The sequence below is a fragment of the Neomonachus schauinslandi genome, chromosome 8 (genome assembly GCF_002201575.2).
Source record: "Neomonachus schauinslandi chromosome 8, ASM220157v2, whole genome shotgun sequence".
In the NCBI taxonomy this organism is placed as follows: Eukaryota; Metazoa; Chordata; class Mammalia; order Carnivora; family Phocidae; genus Neomonachus; species Neomonachus schauinslandi.
The window spans coordinates 29,096,736-29,120,832 of NC_058410.1; the positions used below are offsets into that span (position 1 = coordinate 29,096,736).

The window sequence follows — 24,097 nt, forward strand, 5'->3', positions numbered from 1 at the left end:
TCTTATTTGGAGAAATATCTGTTCAAATTCTTTAAAAATTTTTTTTGTCTTTCTGGGGGTGCCTGGGTGGCTCAGTCGTTAAGCGTCTGCCTTTGGCTCAGGTCATGATCCCGGAGTTCGGGGATCAAGCCCCACATCGGGCTCCCCGCTCAGCGGGGAGTCTGCTTCTCCCTCTGCCCCTCACCCTGCTCATGCTCTCTCTCTCTCACTCTCTCTGTCTCTCTCTCAAATAAATAAATAAAATTATTTAAAAAAAAATTAAAAAAATTTTTTTGTCTTTTTAATGTTCACTTTTAAGAGTTCTTTATATGTTCCGGATAGAAGTCTCTTATCAGATGATTTATTCCACTTTGTGAGTTGTCTTTCCACTTTCTAGATGGTGACCTATAAAACAAAAAGGTTTTAATTTTTATGAAATTCAGTTTATCTATTTTTTTCTTTTGTCACTTTGCTGTGGTGTCATATCTAAGAAACCATTGCCTAACCTGCATTCCAAAGATTTACTTCCTTTTTTAAAAATTTTAATATGTTTAACTCTAACATTTAGGTCTGTGATTATTTTGAGTTCATGTTTTTATATGTATAATGCGATGTAGAGGTCTGATTTTATCCCATTGCATGTGGCTGTCTAGTTGTCTCAGCACCATTTGTTGAAAAGGCTACTCTTACCCCATTGAATGGTCTGAGCACCATTGTCAAAAGTCTTTAATCTTGAAAGCAGAGTATATTTCTGCAGTTTCTCATCTATTACAACCAGGATAATAAATTTTTACCAGGTATCTAATTTTCTTCTTCCCTGAATCCCAGCCAAAGTTTTATGTTGTTGAAAATTCACTCATTTTTTCTATTAACAATATTTAATCCTTGCCTACTAAGGATTGTGTGTGTGTGTGTGTGCGCGTGCACACACGTGTGCTTGGGCTGCCCTCAAAGTATGCTCCTAAAAGGCCTCTCAAGAGAAACACTTGACAAGGAGTAGGGCCTGCCCTGTAGAAGTCCTCATCTAGAAAGATAACTGGCATGCTGGAAAGCAGAAAGAAGAGCACTGTGCGTAAGTAGTAACAGTGAGCAAGCAAGGGGAAACAGTGTTTGATGGCCAGGTTGGAGAGGTGATCAGGAGATTATGCATACCTGTTAGCATGGAAGTACAGGGGACGCATAATTTCCCTTCTGTCCAAGGTTCTGTGGCTGGTCTAACAGTTAAATTGACTTAAGAAAAATTAATAAAAGAAAAATAATTATGTGCATATGGGAGCCCCACAAAGAAGGAGCCTACAAAGCTGCCAGGCAGTTGAGGCTTTTCTACCATCTTTACTGGAGGAAAGGGATAGGGGTCTAAGGCTTCAAAGTGGGACGGCAATTCAGGGGAAGGTGAGAGGAGGACCTGTTTGGTAAACAAAGGCTTCCCCTCCACTGAGGTGAAAAGTTCTCTCTGGACACAGCTCTCTTCCTAGTAGAGGCCCCTTTTCTAATGTAAATTTCCCTTATTAAAGGGCAGCTTGTATACCTGTTTTCAGAGCTTCTCCAGTATCTGCAGTTTCTCAAAATAATCCTTATGCCAAAGAGGCATATTTGAGGGTGACATGTTCTGCTAAACCTTCAGTAAAGACTTAGATATTGTTTCAATCAGAGAAGCAGTGATGGAGGTATTAAGCTGGGGAGAATGTGAGAATAGATTTTAAAAGGGGAGCAATCCAAGAGGAGTTGGTAGCCTGGACTAAGGATGGTGTAAAAGATAAATGGATACCTATTAAAAATTTTAATAAATAAGTTTATTTGAGCAAAAATTGATTTGAATGGCATAGTCCCAAACTGGAAGTGGTTAGAAGTGCTCCACTGGCAGGAACTGAAGAAAGACTTTTATAGAGAAAAGGCTGAAGCAAAGCAAGGACATTATAAATTGACTATAGTTTGAAGCCTAAGCGGCTGTTGGTGATTGGTTGTCCTTAGGTTTCGATTTTGTAACCTTGAGGTATTTACAGTCTTAGATTTGGGCTTGCTTCTGTAGGCTGTAAGCTCAGCCGCCATGGCATTAGAACTGCGTCAGACTCATGGCCTCATGTTTAACAGTGGCAGTAATGAAGATGCAGGCAGTGGACACATTTGCGATGTATTTTGGAAGTAGATGTAACACAGCTCGGTGATGGATTGGATGTGGTGTAAGTGAAGGAATGCAAAGTCGGTGTCACTTCCAGGTGTACAGATGCTAGCAGTGGCAAGAGGAGGTAATGAGATGAGGAATGCTGGAGTGGGGGTAGCAATTTTTAGGAGTGGAGTTTTGGATAGGGATGTAGTTGTATACTAGGCAATTGGATTTCTGAGTCTTGAGTGCAGGGAGTAAGTCAGGGCTGGTGTTCTATATTTTTAATCTGTGAAATTGAGTAAGATCACCTGGGGAGAGATAGCTAAATACCTGAGGCACTCGGCCAGGGAAAGGGGATGTCAGGGAAGCCTGGGGGAGAGTATTTCAAGAAAGAGGAGTGGTAAACTGTCACATGCTACTGAGAGAATGAGTAAAAGAGGATAGAAAATTGAGGATTGTATTTAGCTAGGTGTCCTTTGGTTACCTTGATGAAAACCATTTAAGTGGCACAGTTGAAGTGCGTTGAGGACAGAATGGAAGCCCATAAGTTTTGAACGGGGAGCAGAGAAACAGGACCTGAAGAGGAATCTCAGATGGACAGTATTAAAGCATACTTATTTGCTGATTGGAATAATCCAGTGGAGATGGAGAAGTGGGTAATGTACCATGGAGGTGGTAATTGCAGGACTCAAGTCCTTGAAAAAGTGAAAGAAGTTGTAGTCCTGAATACTAATGGAGACACTGGCCTTAAGAGAAGGGATTTTTCACCCCTTCTGATAGGCATATAGGTAGAAACTGGGTAGATGCTTAGATACAGATGTGATGATGGGAAGCTGAGAGTTCTCATCTGATTGCTCCAAGATAGTAATTGGTATTAGAAGTCTTGCATTGCTCTGAATTGTTATAGCCCTAAAATATCTTCATATGAATTTATAATTTACAAATTTCCTCGCTCTTTCCTTTGCTTGGGGTTGGATTGAAGCATATCAGAAATGGTATTACCTGGAGTCTATTTCCATTAAGCTTTGTATTCCTCACAAATGGAATTAATTTTTCTCATGTTCCCAAACATATTTATATTCATTTATATTCATACCTGGCATCATAATTGGTCCCATTCTTCCTTAAATGATAATTAGTTCTGCCTGTCTTTTCCGGAATTAAATTATGAATTCCCTCAAGGAGAAACATCTCTGTCTTTCTGCTTTCTCTCCTTGCTTCCTTCCTTCCTTCCTTCCTTTTCCTCCCTGTTTTCCCTCCTTTCCTTCTTTCCCAGCTTTATGTAGTTTTGACTCCACCTCTGATCTTATATTTCTGAATTTCTACATTCCTCTGCAGCTTAACGCCATGGAACTCTATTTGTTTTTTTAAATTATTAATATCCCCTACCCTAGATGAATATAAAGGCAGCCACGCTAAAGTTTATTGAATTATATTTAGTAGAACAATGCTATAAAGGTAAGGTAATAACTAAATTATAGTTAAATATATCCTAGAACATACTATTCACTGAAAGGTAAAAAAAATTTAAAAATAGAGAATTCAGAGAAGATAATTTTTTAATCTCCTAAAAAAAGTTTGGATATTTGCGATTTTGATATTTGAGATTTGAATAGAATACCGGTTTGCAGTTTTTTGGAGAGTTTCTTTTTGATAATTTTTAATTTGTTTTTAATGCTCGTAATTATTTCTTCATGTCATTTCAAAACTGTATAAAAGCAAATCAAGTGTTGTTATTTTGACAATATTTGGGAGACTGGCTTGACTGTAGGAGTGTACAGGCCACAGTAGGCCACTGAAATTATGGAATTTCATTCCTGGAAATTTTAGAAAACAGGAAAAACTGCTTGTGATAGGAAAAGCCAATTTTTCCCCCATGTGTCTCCTTTACTCTTGCACTACTATCAGTACTCGAAATACTTCTGGCACCAGATGTGCTGTGGTTTTTCCCACACCAAGCAGTTCTCTGCAATACCAGCTGGGTGTCCCACAATTTGACTCCGTTGTGACACTGTCTACCTGGGGATGGCGGCAGATTGGCAGATCCCACAGGTTAAGGACTCAATCCCACAAGACTTCACCTGCCCCCCTCCCCCAACCTCTACCATTTCCGATGCCAGTTGCAGGTCCAGGATGTTACCTGTGTTTCTGACCAATCAGCTATAAATAGAAGGTTTCCCATGACAATTCCTCAGGCTCAGTTCACTGGAGCAGCTCACTAAGAACTCGGGAGAACAGTTTACTTACTATTTGCCAGTTTATTATAAAGGATACAGATGAACATCCAGATGGAGAGCTGCACAGGGCAGAGTATGTGGGGAGGGGCCTGGAACTTCCATGCCCTCTGCAGGCACACCACTCTCCCGGCATTCCCACGTGCCACCAGCCAGGAAGCTCTCCAGACCCGATACACCCGGTAGTTTTATGGAGGTTTCTTCAGGTAGGCATGATCAGTTATAATTTCATTTCTAGCCCCTCTCCGCTCTCTGGAAAATGAGGGATGGGCTACAAATTCCAAGCTTCTAATCATGGCGTGGTCTTTCTGGAGAGCAGCTCTCATCCCAGAACACACCAAGAGTCACTTCAGGAGAACAAAAGACATTTCTGTCACCCAGGAAATTCCAAGGTATGTTAAGAGCTCGGTGTCTGGAACCAGAGTCAAAGACCAAATATTAGAACAAAAGATCCTCCTAGTACTTCACTTAGGAAATTACAGGGTTTTAGGAGATCTGTGCCAGGAACTGGAGCTAGAAACCAATATATTTTTTTCTATTATTTCACACACTAATTTCTAGATGTAAATTTGAGTATTAAACCATGTAATTTAATGTGTTCCTTACATTTAAGCCCTTTATTCTCTAATTTTTATCATTAAAAAGTTAGATTTGGGAAGTCTGAAAAACAAAAAGGTTTAAAAAAATAGTCCAGGGGCGCCTGGGTGGCTCAGTCGTTAAGCGTCTGCCTTCAGCTCAGGTCGTGATCCCAGAGTCCTGGGATCGAGCACCGCATCGGGCTCCCTGCTCAGCAGAGAGCCTGCTTCTCCCTCTCTCTCTGCCTGCCTCTCTGCCTGCTTGTGCTCTCTCTGTCAAATAAATAAAATCTTTAAAAAAAAAAATAGAGAATCCAGAGAAGATAATTTTTTTAATCTCCTAAAACAAGTTTGGATATTTTTATCATGAAGAGGTAAAAAGTAAGTTGAGATTTGAATAGACTAGTGGTTCAACACAAACACCACCTTAACTTTGGGCAAGATTTTAAACGTACTCCTTTCACGTGTATATTAATTCATTTGACCTCTATGCAGTTCTTATTAGTGCTATATGAGTTATATACTAAAGAAAGATGAACAAAAACTGATTCTTCACTGTCAAGAAGATTATAGTCTGGTGCATGGAGATTAACCAAATAGATAAGCACACTGAAATGTTACCAGTGTTGTGATAATAGAAGATAGAGGATACAAGGCATAGTGGAGAGACAAAGGAGGGAGACGTACGTTCTCCTGGGAGAATCTGAAAGGCTTTTCACACATGATGTAATACTTGAGCTAAAGCTTGAAAAAGGAGTTGGCATCCACCAGGAAGATGGAGCCAAAAGGAAAGCCCATTCCTGGAAATGAAGCAGTAAGACCTAAGTCACAGGTTCATGAAACAACCTGGACGGTCTGCAGAGCTACACATATTTTGTTGTAGCTGGCAAGTAGGAAAAGGAGCGATAAGGTTGGAGAGCGAGGTAGTTATTAGAATATAGAAAGCTTTGTATGCCAGGCTAAAAACTATGGACTTTATCTAATGGAACAGCTGATGCTGGGTTTTAACAAGAAATGTTACTCAGTAAAACTAGCATTTTAGAAAGAGCTTGTTAGCAGTGTAGAATAATTAGAGAAACAGGAAATAGGGAAAACAAATCAGGGGACGATTGCAGTAGTTTGCAAGCAGAGAGGAAAGCCTGACCCAAAGCACTGACTGGAGAAAGAGTGGGACCAGATGTCAGAGCATTTAATTGACTTAGTGACTAATTCTCTGTGGAGGGTGAGATGGCAATGTAGGATTCCCACCTTTCTGGCTGGGGCAACTAGGTGGATAGAGATAGCTTTCCCTGAGGAAGTAAATAGTCGAAGAGAAGTTAGTTTAGTCTTGAACCTAGTGACTGGAAGAGTTTTGGATTTAAGAAACGTCTTGTGATGAGCACTGGGTGTTATTGAACACTACATCAGAAACTACTGATATATGTTGGCTAACAACATAAAAATTAAAAAAAAAAAAGTCAGCATAGATGGCAGATGAAGTGATGCAAACAAACGTTACTGCCCAGGGGAACCACACAGAGTGAGGGAAGAGAGGGTCCAGTGGGTCTAACAAACAACCCTGATAAGCAGTGGCAGGATAAACCAACAGAAATAGTTTTCCAGAAACAAGAGAGGGAGTGATGGGCAGTGTTAGAGATCGCAACCGCTTAAATGAATCTGCTAACTGACCATTTGAAGTCTTGGGTGTGGTGACTTTAATTTCAAATTTAGTCTTCTGGTGGAGAAAAGCATAGTTGTATTTGGTTGAAATTGAATGGTTAAGTTATATGGATAGCAGTTATGTGCTGTTTTTCAAGGAGTTTAGCTTTCAGTGAAGCTTAAGGAAATTATGGAATCATGAGAATTTTTGATTGTTTGCTATTTGTTTTTATACTGAAGTAGAAAGATCTCTGCTTATATACTATAGGGAAACAGCCAATAGAGCATTTGAAAGTAGAATTTGGAAGAACTTTAGGTATTCCCAAGGGAACAGATGGAGGGATTAATCTTGAACAGAAGGACACTAGAAGAAAAGAGGTTGAGGGTGGATGCAAGAGGTATATTCTTTCATAGGTTTGAAAATGAAGATTTCAGAGGGTTGAAGACCAAATTTTCTCTGTGAAGTAAGGAAATATATTAAGAAAAGAGGCAAAGGTTTGGAGAAAACCAAAATATATTGAGGTTAAATTGACTTTGACTAAGGCATGTTGTTGGATAGGTGGTTTGAACCAGCACCAAATCTTAATTTTAAGCTTTGCACAGGGAATCCTGTTAATCATCTTTGCACTACCAGTCCTTGGTATATATATCAGAGGCTCAAAAAGTCTGGATTAAGTGCTGCAAAATAAAACTTCGTTATAACTGATTCAAATTGGAATTCTGGTTTTTTAGTTCATGTAGCAGTGATGAACTGACTTGGGGGAGATTTTCTGGCACCTCACCCCACTGTAGAAATTTCTCTTCCAATAAGAAGTGTGTTTCTTCCTAATCCCTCACGTCACTGTAGTAATTTATAAGGAAAATATATAGAGACGCAGAGCTCATGTTTGAATTTCTCTTTATGATACCATAGGCTCCTCATTTGTTAGGTTTTACTTACCTAGAAATCACAGGAACTTAAGCTGCTTTAAATTTATGGTACGAGAATGTTGATACCTGGCTTCAGTTGCCCTGAATCTCTGGCTCAAGTTTTCTGTTTCACTTGTTCTTTAATTATTGGGATTCTAATTTTTATAACAGAAGTTTGATTTGCAACAGAATGTTTCCTGGGCATTGGGGGTTTTTTTGCAACCAGAACCATCTTCAAATTGAAGTATTATCTGCATTGTTGTTCGATTTTAATGGAAAAAAATAGCCTTCTGGAGGAGGGAGGGAGACAAATTTACAAACATAAGTATATAGACAGTATTATCATCTTTCAGGTTATAATTTAAAACCAATTTGAGATGTCTTCACAGCTTGAAATTTTAAAAACAATTCTACTTTAGGTGAATGTAGCATATAATCTAAAATCAGCGAAGATGATTAGGCTTGCAAATGTATATGAAAATGAATGTTATATATCTCCCAAAGGTTTCATAGTTTAGCTAACCACTAAAAAAGAAACTAATTGTTAGCTTGTTCAGTGTTGTGCACTCAGTTTTAGATCCAGACAGTGACTTTTTTAATATGAAAATAAACCTTCTCAAAAAAAAAAAAATTAACCTTCTCTTAGGGAATTAGAATTTGCGTATTTTGTACAAAGCTGCTTCTGCTCTGAAAGAGTAGGCAAAAACATTTTTGTGATTAACGTGACACGAAGTTCAGGTGATACTTTTTCTTTTTTTCTATTATGAATTTCATTAAATTTGTATGCTTTTCATTTTCCCCAGTTTGGAGGTATTAAACTGACTTTGGCAGACTGTGGTTTTTGCATGAAGCAAGCAGAAGAATGTGTTGTGAAAAGAGGGCAGATTCGTGTAGGGTAGACTATCTTAGCCAACCTCTCTGTTGTTGTAAAATTATTAAGCAATTCTTTTCCACAGCATGTATTTCAAAAATAGATATTGCTTCACTCTGTTTAATGGTTATTATTATTTTTCCCCCTCTAAGTAAAGTAGTGCATATGTATAGGCTAGCTCTGAAAATACTTTGAGTGCTAATTTCAAATCACTGTAATAATTAACAACTGTCCAAGACCTTTGAAATCCGCTGTGTGTTGTCACTTACCACTTCAAAGATACTAGTCTCTTAAGAAATGTGTCAAGAAAGAGCAGAGTTTTAAAAATGCTTAGAAAAAAACTGTAAAGTCTTTCTGTTTGAGCAGAGACATTTAAGTATCCTATTCTAGCTTTCCTGGTGGTGTTTTTGGTTTTAGCACAAGTAAACGTCTGAAGAGGAAGACTGAAAAGCCGTGTGTGTGTGTGTGTGTGTGTCCAAAGCCTATTGTGTGTGTGTGTGTCCAAAGCCTATTTGTGTGTGTGTGTCGGTGTGTGTGTGTGTGTGTGTGTGTGTGTGTCCTATTCTAGCTTTCCTGGTGGTGTTTTTGGTTTTAGCACAAGTAAACATCTGAAGAGGAAGACTGAAAAGCCTATTGTGTGTGTGTGTGTGTCGTTGTGTGTGTGTGTCGTTGTGTGTGTGTGTGTGTCCCATCCCCAGCATACACCTGTTCTTTTGCACCAGGTTTCAAAATGCAGATGATTGTTTGACATGTAGGATAAAAATTTTTAAGAACACAGAAGTAAAACTGAAAATGATTCTAAAAAGAGAAGTGGATTAGATTGTTAAGGGATAAATATATCATTGTATATAGTACTTCCATTTAAAAGCATAGCACTCTGAAATATGTACTGCATCATCATGTTAAATTACATGTTCCTAATTACTCTGACTTCTAGTGATGTTAATAATAGTAACTAATATTTCTATAGAACTTTATTTGTGTAGTAGCCTATGGCTTCCCTTTGCCAACATACTCTACTTAAATCTGTTTTTTACTTAATACGTTATTTAGTGCTTTATGTATTCGCATATGCGAATGGCACTTTATGATACCAGTCATCTTTATTGTTCCTCCAGCACATTCCCATTGAAGCATACCTACTTTTTTAAATTTTTATTATCTGCGCTTAAAGATGGAAATAAAGCTCAAAGATATGAGATGATTTCGTTGTTACTTTAGGTATTGTATTAATATAAATAGTCACCATTAATTTTGGTCAGTGTTTAATAATGGATTCTGATAGAATTTTTAAAGCTAGATAGTATTTTTAGCACTGGTGTGGTATTTGATCCCATTTAACTACTTTGAAAAATATTTGTTTTTTATAAAATGATATCACCACAGTTTACCAACTTTAGAACTATATTGTCATATGGTCTTAATGAATGGACTTTTTCACCAAATATGTAAAAGCCCTTTGCTTTAAGAGAAAAAGCTTAATCTAAGATACACCATTTACTGTCACTGTTTGAAAGAAGAGAAGCATTTACAAACGTTATGTAAATGATGAGTCAGATAAAGGACATGTAATAACCACAGTCCACTACCATGTAGAGCACCAAAAGGGAATCTTTAAATGCTAATACAGTGGTAGTCCTGAGTGGTTTCGATTATTCTTTAAAAAGAGAGAAGGCAGCTATTTTCATATATTAGTATATATATGCCATAAACTATCCTTTAACAGTTGGCAAGTCACAGATTACATTTTGCAGTAAATTAGAAATTCAAACTTCCAAATTTTTCAGAATTAGATCACATTTTATCATGATTTCTGAAGATGAAGATATTTCAAAAAATAATAAATATATAATGAATAATTTAATAATTGAACAAGAGACTAGATCATTGCCAAAATTAATTCTAAGTTACAAGATAAGTTTACTAATATACATTTAAAACTTTTTTGTGACCTGTTGTTGTACTTGTTACAGGTATCATTTTTGGAAGACAGTATTGTATTCAGACAGTCATAGTAAGCTTTTTGTGTTAATAGAGCATCGTATTTACTTACAGAAATTTTGCTTGATCATTGTATCAGTACTATTTTTAAACAGTGTCTTAAGAATAAGGGTGTTGATGCAATGGGAGCTATTCCACTTGGCAAGTGAGGTTACAGCTCTGTTACCTGGGTCACCATGATGTATGTAAACATAGATATTATAGGGGTTTTCTGTGCATTCTCTGAAAAGGAAGGACCTGCTGGTTCACAAAATGCTAAAGAAATGTGGCTATGAAACATTTTAACTTTCTTAATTGAAAGTCGGGGGTGGGATCACTTTTAATTTTCACGTCTTTGCATAACTTGTAAGAACACTCTATTTTAAGTTAATAATGTCAATTCTATGAAAAGCAGATTTGATTTTGTAAGGCAGATGTGCTTTCCTATAGTGATGCTTTCGTTACCACTGTACTCCTTCCTTGATAAAAACTATTCTGTTTCGTAAACTTTTAAAACTAAGCATATAAGTCCTTACCATTTGTTTTGACCTACCATGTGGCCTGGTTTGCATTGTAAGCAAATATTTCTCATCCAGTTTTTGCATCAGTAACCCAGGAAATTACACTTTGGTTCTGATTTGCCTTTCCTATTACAGGTCAACAAAAATCTCTCGTTTACTTCAACATCAGCCTCCTCACAGCAGTCTAAGTTAAAACAGTCGGACATGCTGGCCGCTCATCAGATTCTACATCAGTTTGGTTTCACTCAGACCGGTGAGCCCCTTTCTTATTTTGAGTATTCTTTTAAATGTTCAGATGATTTTTTTTTTTAATGAATGTCATTTATTTCACTTCAGGAATATAGCCCATAGCTTTGTAATGATCAGTTTTCACATTTGGACGACGTTCTAGCATCTTTTTTCTTTATAATCACTAAAGTTATTTCAAAAGTAAATTTGAATTTGGTAACGTTAATAGTGGATACTCTCAAGCTCTGTTTTATTGAACAGAAAATAATTTTAAAGTAGCAAAACATGTGAGTTTTAAATCTGTGTAATATTAAATCTGATTCAGTTTCCCTTGGATAAAGGAACCATAGTTGATGGGTAATCCCATTTTATAACTCATTTCAAGAAAAGCCAAAGTAAAATGCATTTGGGAGAAACAGGATACAGCCTGCCAGTGATACCGTTGTTTCTTCAAAGTTGGCAAATTAATAAAATATGCAAAGAAGCTAGTTACAAAAATCTACATAAATCACTGAGTTGAAACGAACGGTACAGTTGCAAATTTTTAGGCTAATGTTTTAAATTTATTTGAATAAGATTCTCAAAGGACGTCAAAGAAAAAGCATCAAAGTGAGAAACATATATTTTGGGTAATTAAAGATGACTATTTCTGTTCATTTAGCTGTCTGTTTTCACAGTATTTTTTCTCTTGAATTCTTTTAGAAAGATGAGACAGCAGAGACCAAAACAATTATCTTTGTCAAAGAGATTATAATAAATTTGAGCTTCAAAAGATCAACATAATTTATTTAGAAATTTGGGGACCATATTACTTTTCTACTTTAAAAGTGTTTGGAGTTTACATACACAAGCTATTTTAATATTATTGTATTTTAATATTGCTGTATAAGTTACACATTACAGAGAGAGCATACTGGGATTAAGAATTCTTATATTCAGTCCTGGCTGTGCCTTTTATTACCCTTATTATCTGAGAACCTTAAATCTTCATTTGAAAGTGGAAATGATGTTTACATTAGATATTGTTGAAGTTCAAGTCACATAGCACATAAGAAAACACTTGGTAAACATAAAGTACCATATGAATATAACATACTTAGAAACGTGATGAGTGTATGTATGCTAGCTTTGAACATACTTTCTTTTTTTTCTTTTTTCTTTTTTTTTTTTTTAAGATTTTATTTATTTGCGAGAGAGAGAATGAGAGACAGCATGAGAGGGAGGAGGGTCAGAGGGAGAAGCAGACTCCCCGCTGAGCAGGGAGCCCGATGCGGGACTCGATCCCGGGACTCCAGGATCATGACCTGAGCCGAAGGCAGTCGCTTAACCAACTGAGCCACCCAGGCGCCCCATACTTTCAATTCTAATTGCAAATCACTCTAATAATGAAGTTATCCCAAACCTTAGAAATTTTAAATTTCTAGTGTTTCAGATGTGTGTCGGAAGTTGGAACAATGGCTTTGGTCATTCTTATAAACAGTAGAGGGCACACTGTGTGCTACCCCTTTAGACTCTTACTCTCTACACCCTACCTAGATACTTGGTTTGCCTTCAGATCATGTCATTTTAATGACTAGGAGGGAGAGAACCAGTCTCCACCACCTGATTCCTGTCATCTCCCTGTTGAGGTCTAAAATTCTTCTGGGAACAAATCCGTGATTCCACACTTCAGGATCAAAAGCATAGAATGTAAATGTCTGGTTGAGTTAATATATTGATTAAAATTCATTCGAGTAGTGTCTTAAGTTTGTCAGAAAACAAGGTGAAGATAATAGATACAAAATTCTTTCCTATTCCATAAAGGGAAAAATAAGGATATATAGGAAGCCTTTTGAAATGGGAAGAGGGGTTACCACTGAGACAGATAAAGAATAAAGGGAAAGCCAGATATGATAATGGCAAGTCTTACAAACTTCACCATTATGCATAGGCTTTGGTCCATCTCACCTTCAGCTTTCCATGGCCATATAGCTCTTGAGTGTAGCATTTCTATCATGCATGTCTATGTGTGTACACTATCTCGGAAGCACTACCATTAAGCCCTCACTTGACTATTTTAGTTATTAATATGCTTGACCTCATTTTAAGGCATAGCCTTCCTATAAAAGTTGTTGAGATATCACTGTATAGAAAAATTATAAAAGCAGAATATGTAGTTCATTGCAAAATGGCCAAATTAATCCATTTTATTCATTAAGAAGTTTATCTTTGTGGAAAAGAATTATGCAGTAGGAAACAGGTGAGGTAGTTTCTACACCTGGTTCCATTTCTAAATGACTGTAGAATCTTGAGAAATTTTTTCAGGCCTCAGTTTTCTTATCCCTACAGATAAACAAGGGCTCTGGATTTAGTGAGTTTCTGTCTTAAAAATTCTGTGATTCTAGGGGCACCTGGGTGGCTCAGTCAGGTAAGCGTTTGCCTTCAGCTCAGGTCATGATCCCAGGGTCCTGGGATAGAGCTCCATATCGGGCTCTGCTTCTCCCTTTTCCTCTGCCTGCCGCTCCCCCTGCGTGTGTGCTCTCTCTCTCCGTGTCCCCCTCTCTCTCTCTCTCCGTGTCCCTCTCTCTCTCTCTCTGTCAAATAAACAAAATCTTCAAAAAAAAACTCTGTGATTCTATTTGGTATTCAAATGAGCTTTAAAAAGGGATAAACAGTTAAGTGTTCCTGACTGTACAAGAAATCTATTAGAATCTGAAATACAAGAATCTATATATATTAGAATCTGAAAAATAAGACTAAAAACTGGGGTGCCTGGTTGGCTAAGCCGGTTAAGCATCAACTCTTGATTTCTGGTCAGGTTGTGATCTCAGGGTCATGGCATCGAGCCTCCCCCACATCCTGTGGAGCCCCGTGTGGGGCTTCACGCTCAACTCTGAGTCTGCTTGTCCCTCTCCCTTTCTGCCCCAACATGTGCATGCAGTCGTGCTTGCTCGCTCTCTAAAATAAATAAAATCTTTAAAAAAAAGACTACAAAAACTAATGTAGATAGGATGTTTAAAAATAAAAATCTTACTTCAAAACCTATGTAAATATTTAAGTCATATCTGTAAATGTTTGGCTTTTTACAGTATAAAGAAAAGCTATTTAGGGGCACCTGGGTGGCTCAGTTGTTAAGTGTCTGCCTTCGGCTCAAGTCATGATCCCGGGGTCTTGGGATCGAGCCCCGCATTGGGCTCTCTGCTCCGCGGGAAGCCTGCTTCTCCCTCTCCCATTCCCCCTGCTTGTGTTCCCTCTCTTGCTGTGTCTCTCTCTGTCAAATAAATAAATAAAATCTTTAAAAAAGAAAAGAAAAGCTATTTAGGGGTCCCTGGGTGGCTCAGTCAGTTAAGTGTCTGCCTTCGGCTCAAGTCATGATCCCAGGGTCCTGGGATCGAGCCCTGCATCAGGATCCCTGCTCAGTGGGCAGCCTGCTTCTCCCTCTCTCTCTGCCCCTCCCCCTGCTTGTGCTCTCTCGCTCGTGCATTCTCTCTCTCAAATAAATAAGTAAAATCTTAAAAAAAAAAGAAAAAGAAAAGCTATTTGACATAGAGTTAATCAGTATGGGCCCCCTAGCCCTCATGTTAGGAGGCTGAAGAGCACAGGTTGATTTGATATATGTTATATATGAGTTTCCATGCTGGAAGGCTAGACTCCGAGGCAGGTTTATGGTCTGCAGTAACTTCTGTTAACCCTGATTTGGGGTAAGTTCTAGATGATGGAGACTGCTAGAAAAGTAACTTTCTTCCTAGGTTTGCATTCCTCAGAGTTTCTAGAACAGTACCTTTTTTCATTCTACAGTCACTTTAAGTGGCTGCTTTGTTGAAGGTCCTCTCTTAAGGATATGGACTAAATATTACAGTCTCCGCCCTCAAGCAGCCAGTCTGACTAGAGAGAGTGATAAGTATGGAACAAATTCTGTCAGCATGTGATAGATTATAAAATCACAGTATAAACAGAGTGTCACTGGAATAAAGAGGGATAGAGCAACCAAGAGCTGTCTCAGATTTTTTTTAAAAGATTTATATATTTATTTGAGAGAGTATGTACATGTGCGCACACACTGGGGAAGGGGCAGAGGGAGAGAATCTCAAGCAGATCCCCCCTCCCCCACTGAGCGCAGAACCCCCTGCAGGGCTCTGCTTCACGACCCATGAGATCATGACCTGAGCTGAAACAGAGGCGGATGCTCAACCACCTGAGCTACCCAGGCACCCTGAGGTTTCTCAGATTTTATATGTCCAAACAAAACTCATGCCCCAAACCCCTTCTTCAACCTCTACTTTCCTCCTACACGCCAAGGCTTCCTAATCCCAGCACTCTAACCACATTTACCCAGTTGTTCAGGTTGCAGCCATTTTTTAGTCATGTTTTTCCCCACCACTTCCCTACTTCTACTCTTGTCTCTTAGCTTATTCTCCCCATAGCAGCCAAAATGATTCTTTAAAAAATGAATTAGATCATGTTACATCCGTGCTAAAAACTGTCTTCCTATCACAATTAAAATGATTCTCAGAGTCCTTACCCTGTCTTATAAAACCTTCCATGATTGTGTCTCTGTTTTCATGTTGGCCTCATCAGTAGGTTGGTGGGGGTGGGGTTTGTTCAGGAGGCCATGCCAAGTGAGCCAAGAAGTAGGTAACCAGGCATACACTTTGACGACAGCTTGACTTGGCTAGGGGTCAGGTTGACTCTTAGTTAGCTGGAAGAAATGCTGAGGTGGATGTGTTTAGGAAGAACTGAGTCTGTAAAGGTAGATTGAGGCCAAATTGTGTCCTACTGAGGAATTCATATTTTATTTTTTAGATAAACTAAAGCTGTCTAAAGGTATGAGTATGAAAGACATATGATAAAAGTGTTTTAAAAAAACACATCTGGTAACTAAGGAATGGGTTAGAGAGGAAAAAAGCTGGATACAACTCTTACGAGATACTTACTTCCAGAACTCTTCTTTAGGCTATTACTCTGGGTTCTTAATTACAAAGGAATCAGTCCACTAATCCTATTAATCCTATTAAAGTTAAAACTATAAATCTCTCCCCAGGTAACTTTTATGAGAAAGAAAATTTTAGTTTTGTCAATTATACTTTAATAAAGCTGTGCAGAATAAAAGAAAATTATAATTTTAACATTTTAGGTTAAATTGTAGGGTGTAGCTCATAATGCCTTACCATGTAGAGAACATCTAATACTGCATTTCAAAACTGTGTCCATACTTCCTTAGTATAATGAAGATCTCTAAAATAATAACAGCAATTTGTGTTTGTAAAAAAAAATGATAAAGTGCTTTCATGTACATTCTCATTTGATCCTCAATAAAACTTTCTAAGGAGTAGGGTAAACATTAAAATCACATGGAGTGGAATCTTTCTAGAGCTTCTAGGACCTTAGAACTTGCTACACAGCTGCGTTAGAGTGAAAGTGAGAGGCTGAGAGGCAGAGAGGCTGGCTTGTCAGAGTCCATATAGCTGGTGGTGTATAAAGCAAGATCTCCTCACTCAGTCCTTCTCATCCTACAGAACCAAACTGCCTACTTCTAGAGGAGGGCACAGGTGCACGAGGTGGAGTGGACTGACCCTCCGTGAGGCTGTGCCTGGAGCCACTCCTTCATTCCTGGCCCAGTGACCTCCCACTCTGCCCCCTGGTCCCTTTGGCTGGGGTGTTATCTTTTGTTACCAGCTTTGAAGGTCTATGATCTACTGTAGAGTAATAACCTGAACAGTACCGCGTCTGTGGAACAGGTGCAGGTGTTAAAATTGAGGTGTCAAGAAGGTATTTCCTGAGGATTAATGAATTTATATTTTTCTTTGACCTTTAAATATAATTCTGTGCTTGCTAGTTATTAGATTTTTTTTTTTTTTAAGGTTTGGTTCCAGTGAGACTGTGGTATTTAAGGCCACAGTCAAATCAAGAGTTTCTCTGCAGGGAAATTTTGTTCTGTGATCATTTGTCTGAATCTCAGATCCCACTGAAACATCTCAAGAGTTTTTATGGAAGTAAATTTTAAGATGTGGATTATTCAGTAAAAATTAGAATTAGTTACTGTTATGGAGGGAGCAGAAATTAGCGGGAAGTGCATATTTGTTGGCGGGGGGTAGTTGTATCATCTTTTCATGTTTCTATTTGAAGGACAGCATGTTTCATTTTTATGTACTTAGTAGGTCTTTTCACAGCATGGTTCGAAATTAAATTTACTTCATATTCAGTAGATAACTTGCCATACAAAACATGAATCATTTTATTAATATGTCTTTATTAATGTAATTTTTATAGCATCTTTTTTAATTGTGGACTTGGAGTTTGATGGGAAAAACAGAGTGTGACATGGTTTTTAAAAATAATCAATAGCTTCTGTCTTCTCCATATTTTGTTTGTACTTTCTATTAGCCTGTATAAACATATATTAAACTTTATAGCCAACCGTTTAATCTAACTTTTTATCTCATCCTAAATAGTCCAAGTATTTGATTTAAACATAATCATAAAATGATTCAGATGACTTCAGTATTGGTTAAGAGATGTCAAATTAACTTCTGTGCATCTACATGTTTAATATTTGAAGAACTCTGTTTTTCCATTGAGTTTTGCATGTCTTTGACAATTACACACTTATTCCTTTGACCAGCTCTTAAAATTAGGAGCCAATTTCCAGTTAAAGTTTATTTTTATTGTTTTCAAGGTTTCAGTATCTCTTAAGGTTTTAATTTTTTATAGAAAAATACAACATTTTTGGAGTGCCTGGGTGGCTCATTCGGTTCAACATCTGCCTTCAGCTCAGGTCATGATCCCAGAGTCCTGGGATCAAGTCCCACATTGGGCTCCCTGCTCAGCAGGGAGTCTGCTTCTCCCTCTCCCTCTGCTCCTCCCCGCTGCTTGTACCCTCTCTCTCTCTCAAATAAGCAAGTAAAATCTTTTAAAAAAAGAAAAAGAAAAATGTAAAACTTTGAAAATAATATCACTGAAATCTAAAATGAATCCTGGGTCATAGTTTCACCAGAGATTTTGTGATATCCTTATATAACCCATTGTAGGAGGTAGATTACATCAAAGTTGGAAACATGATGCTTCTTGTATTTCAAAGGAAGGGAAGGAAAACATTTTGGCAAAAATTAGGAGTTCGAATGACCCTGAATAAACACAGCTGATGGCAAAAGGGGGTTTCCATTTTAAGGAAGGTAAAATGAGCTTCAAAGAACTTTCTCATATTTTCAAAATTGGCAGTTTTCTGATAATATTACTTAATGAAATTTAAACTGTTAGTTGAAAAGCACATTTTATTCTGATTTCAAACTTCCAGAATTCCAAGATTTCAGTTCAGGTGGTGGGATGAGTGAAAGGAATCAATTCATTGTCACAGATAAAGATGTCTACAGAATTGATTTTCTGTAGACAGATTGTCCTTAAATGTGCTTTATGGTACTAAAAAGAATCAAAAATGTTTTTATTATACAATTCCTAAAAGCAAGAATTTGTTTTCCAGAACAACCACTTTTCTGAATTCAGCATGTGTGCTTTATGGTGCAGAAAGTACTGGACCTGGGGTCCAGAGAGACAGGGGAGCTGGACCTGAGCCCTAATTGTGCCACTTGCCAGCTGTTACCTCGGCTGACTGCCTTTATCTCTCCAGGTGTATTAGCTCTATATTCTACTTCATATGAATTTTCTACTTCATAGAATTATGAGGATCAGAAAAAATATTTTAATACTTTGAAATCCATAAGAAACTGTAGGCATAAACAACGTGAGCTTTCCTAGGAAATTCTTTTGATTTTTTTTTTTTAAGTTTGAAATCGTGCAATTTGTATTGTGGTCAAAGGAATGGAGGAAGTCTTATTTTAAGACATGAATTAATAAAATGTGTTAAGTGATAGTATAGAAAAAAGAACATGTCACAGAGGCAAATAATGGATCTGGAATTTTCAGAAGCATGCCAAAAAAGATATTAAAATAAAGTAATTTTAAGACGAAAGTTTCCAAACAAGCATCTCAGACTTAATCCACTGGAACCCACTTAGCTTTTGAAACTTTGGCTTTCCCCATAAGTACCAGTCAACACAAAAGCCCTGGAGGTGTGGGACTATTTTCATATTTGGATTTTTCTGGACACTGAGCAAATGACCTTGATTTCATGGATTTTTTTTCTTTAACACATCACTATTTTATATTCCCCTTCCACAAAGACTGAGATTTCATTTGTTAGATTTTTTTGGTTGTTGTCGCTTGTAATTGCGTTCTCTAAAATTGATGTTTGGTACATTAAAGATATAAGGTGCCATTTTAGCCACCAATATCAGTATTTTACTAAGTGATTCTCCAGTGATCCAACTTAAAACTAAAACTTATCCTCACTTGTAATAGAAGCTCCTATATTTCCTGAATAATAAATATTACTTGAATTATTAAAGTGTTTGTGTTGATAAAGTATATCCTATATATTTATCATTTACTAATTTAAAAATTATTCTATCAGGCGCCTGGGTGGCTCAGTTGGTTAAGCGACTGCCTTCGGCTCAGGTCATGATCCTGGAGTCCCTGGATCGAGTCCCGCATCGGGCTCCCTGCTCGGCAGGGAGTCTGCTTCTCCCTCTGACCCTCCCCCTTCTCATGTGCTCTCCTCTCTCTCATCCTCTCTCTCTCAAATAAATAAATAAAATCTTTAAAAAAAAAAATAAAAAAAATAAAAAATAAAAATTATTCTATCAACTCTAGTAAATATTAGTGTACTTAGTGGTTCATCATTCACATGGATATACACTTAGTATTAAGGTCCCCGTCTAGTTACTACATTTCTCCTATTACCCTCTGAAGAGAGAATATGAATACAAACTTTTCTCCTCATTTAAATCTCTTGATTTGAATGAGCTTAAATTTGTCCACTATTTCCTACCCAATTATTTTCTAAGAAGCTATTTTACATGATATTTACATGGTGTATAGGTTCCAACCTTACAATTTTCAACCTTTTCCCCATCTGTTAAAAATAGCCACATTTCTCTGTGTGTGGGTGTGTGTTTTGTTTAAGAACCTATTAAATTTAGTCGTTGACATATATTGTAGCATTTGCCCAGTAGGTTAATTTTAAAGGTGAAATAATTATATTAATATTCACTGAATAGTAAAAAGAAGGCAACGGAAAGCCATTAACTACAAGAAATTAAAATGAGGTCCTATTGATTTATTAAAAATGAAAACTATATAATTTTATCCTAATGCAGCCAGATTACCTGCCAGACCACTGAATTTGCATTTTATAGATATTCTGATGGTTACCTTTTCTAAAACTTTCCAGTTGACAACTTCTTAATTTGTCTTTTTTTATATTTTGAAGATTTACAGACGATATTTGCATATAGCATCCTTTTTTAAAAGATCATGAGTAAATCTTTTGAGAGCATAGGCAAAGTTAAACAGAGCTGCTGTAGCACAGATGGTTCTGAAATATGAAAACTAATTTCAGAAAAAGATATTCAGCCGCAAGCTTGTATAGCAAGATGTATGTAAACTAACCACTTTTGTCATATATGTGACAGAAACGTAATCATCGTCATGCATGAGCTTTAATTTCCTGAAAGAAGCTTCTGTATTTTACTCTCCTGTCTCATTTCCGATGACAGCATTACCATTTTTCAGGTAGAAACTGTGGACCCATCTTTGACTCCTTATCCTTTCCTCTAACTAGTTAGTCTCAGAGCCTTCTCATTTCTTTATTCTAAATCTTAATTCACCAAGAGTCCTTTTGATCTTTATGATCTCTTTCTTATCTTGTTTGTTCCTTTTTTCTAGTGTCAGAGTTTTGTGGGTGTCATTACATCTTCCTAAATCTCTCTAAGTTCTTTTCTCTGAATTGATATTTTCCTTTGTGCTCAGTTTTTTCATCTATTTATGTATCCTATCTTTTTCTTTCATGCCAATGGTTTTTCCTCTGTATCTGATGATCCTTGGTGTCTATCTCTTTTTAAAAATGAAGGACTGGGTACAAATATAGTGTCCCTCTTCTGTTGTGTAAATAGCTCTATTATCTCACTATTTTGTTTACTTTAGCAGAAATCTCTTGAGAACTTTGTATTTATGGCTAAGACATATTAACTGGCAGCTTATATTTAGGGTAAGCGAGCAAGATAAATGAATCCACCTGTCAGGCTATCAGACTTATTGCCAGAATGAGAATAAGGGGACAGTAGTATTCACTGTAGAAGTCTTCACTCTTCCCAAGTGGTGTGTCAATAATATTTTTAAGGACAATTCCACTGATTTATTTTTTAATTTTTAATCTTTTTTTGCCTGTTTGGCCTAAGTGTTTTACATACTAACGTTCAGTTATTTCTCCTGGGTTTTGTTTTGTTTTGCCCCCTACCAAAGATGCTATTTCTGTGTTCACAGGTCTTGACTTTCATTGTCCAGATAGATTCTGGTATCTACTGCAGCCCATCATAATGTTTTCAGGCAGATGTTTCTAATCACTTTTCATCTTCTATAAATTTGTTGAAATCTCTAACCTGTTTTTTTCAAGCTCACCAGTGACTTTCACATTGCTCATTCCCATGGTCAACTCTTTGTGTTTATCTTCCTTATCAGCAGCCCTTGACACATTTGATGGCTTCTTAATACACTGGTTTCTGGGACACCACATTCTTGGTTTTCCTTTTATCTCATTAGCCACCACTCTGCATTTTCTTTTGCTGATTCTTCCTCTTTTCTTCTGTGTCTTATTAGATTGCTCCACTGCAATCTGATCCCCTTTTATTTCATATATATGTGTGTATATATATATATGAGTATGTATATATATATTCATATGGAATGCGTATATACACATATATATCCATTTCCTTGGTGATCTCTTGACTTTAAATAAAACCTATATGCCAGTGTTGTATCTTCAGCCCAGACCTCTTTTCTGAACTCTAGACCTGCAGAGTCCAGTACAGTATTCTCTAGCCTCAGGTAGCCATTGAATACTTAAAATGTAGCTAGGGTGACTTGGGAACTAAGTTTTTAATTATATTTCATTTCAGTTTTTAAATATAAATAGCCACGTGTGTTGCCAGTGGTTATCCTGTTGGACAGTTCAGACTTACAGAATCTACTTCTATATGAATCTTCATTATTTGACACCAGACTGATCACATGTTACAATATAAAAAATAGATTATCTCTTTTTTTAATACACGTAATGCTTTTAATATTAAAACTTCCTTAAATATAATATTGAAAATTTCATAGTTTTTCATCATTGTAACTATAGAAATGTTATTAATAAGCAATATTGAGGGGCAGAGCAGCTGGGTAGCTCAGTCTTTTAAGTGTCCAACTCCTAATTTTGGTTCAGGTCATGATCTTAGGGTCATGAGATCAAACCCTGTGTCAGACTCCCCACTCAGCAAAGAGTCTGCTTGAGATTCTCTCCATCTTCCTCTGCCCTGCCTCCCGTACCCTAGAACACGCACATTCTCCCCCCGAAAATAAATAATCTTTAAAAAAAAATCAGTATTGATATTAATTTGAATAAGAGGTCTACAAGTTTCTTATTCTTCATATTTAAATCAATACATGACATTCTGCTTGCACTTAGTTGAGAAGTCATATACACCTGAATTTAGATCCAGATTCTGTTAGTTATGCTATGACCTGGAGCAAGTTATTTCATCTTAGTGACTTGTCATTTGAAAATAGAAGATGGGAAAGTGTGCACTGCAAGTGAAAGTTTTTAAATACCAACCTATGCTTGACTTAAAATGCACTAGGAGTTATAGATAGTATCTTTATGACTATATTCCGAGCTATTTTAATCATTGAGCTTTTTATTTTTAATTTACCTTACTTCCCACTAAATTTTAGAAAGGAGAAATCACTATGTTCTTAGAATTAGACTTAGTAAATGTCTTATGTTAAAATCCGAATTCCTCCAGTACATATATATTTTTTCAAAATACAATTTCTAGGCATGCTGATTAAAGCATTTCCATAACAAAAGTGATTTTTATTATATAATTCTAAAGTAGGAGAGGTGGAAAATTTCACCTTCTTTATCAGAACATAATTTACATCATGATGAAAGTAGTCAATGTTTGTGATTTACTGCTGTGCCTCCAGGGTAAAATCAAACTGTCAGTAATCAATTCACTCAAAGGTGAGGATTAAAGGAAGAATTACAGCTTTATATGGCTGTATCCCGCAAGGGGAGAAGGGCAGGTTATAAAATGGATAAATTACTTTGACCAGGGATAGCTTTATTCTTACATAGTTTGAGAATAAGACTGCATTTAATGTTATTTAATACCAACCATAAGATGCATTTTACTATTTTTATAATCACAAACCGAAATTGACAGTTTTTCCATTTTTAAGGCAGTGAAACATACAAAATGAAGTTATTGTTGGGTATATTTCTATATATATGTAGTTTTTAAAGTAGATTTTTTCATAACTTTTCTGATAATAAACTTAACGCATGGTTTTGAAGGAAATAAGTATTCCATAATTTTGACATCTTTCTCTAAATGTAGATGTTATTTTTAGTTTTTCAGTGTTATAGTAAATATATCTGCATATCAAAATGTTGTGCATACCTCTGATGATAAAAAATATTTTTATTTTTATTTATTTATTTTTTTTAAGATTTTATTTTTTATTTTTTTGACAGAGACACAGAGAGAGAGGGAACACAAGCAGGGGGAGTGGGAGAGGGAGAAGCAGGCTCTCTGCTGAGCGGGGAGCCCGATGCGGGGCTCGATTCCAGGACCCTGGGATCATGACCTGAGCCGAAGGCAGACGCTTAACGACTGAGCCACCCAGGCGCCCCGATAAAAAATATTTTTAATTCATGTTTAAAATAAAAGGTCAAATTTGACTCCTCGTTAATCATGTTTGCTCATTCCTGCCCTTGCTGTACCCGCATATGTTCCACATCACTTTCATTTCAGCCTCCATGTTCTATGATTCTGGGAAGAGTGATGAATTTTAACAACTAGTAATCATTCTTTTATTTATTAATTTTGCTTAGGGTGGGCACTGCTTAGAACCAAGGAAGCAGTTCCCCATGTGTACTCCCTTGGTTGGGGGAAATGAAATATCATTTATAG

General features: G+C 36.9%; 1 protein-coding gene across 1 annotated transcript in view; it reads left to right on the top strand.

The window, feature by feature from the left end:
• AHI1 (Abelson helper integration site 1) overlaps positions 1–24,097 on the top strand; it is a 222,548-nt gene that overhangs the window by 85,778 nt on the left and 112,673 nt on the right. Inside the window, exon 18 of the mRNA XM_021693688.1 lies at positions 10,947–11,064. Within this exon, the coding sequence (XP_021549363.1) occupies positions 10,947–11,064 (118 nt within the window). The remainder of the gene's footprint in view (positions 1–10,946; positions 11,065–24,097) is intronic.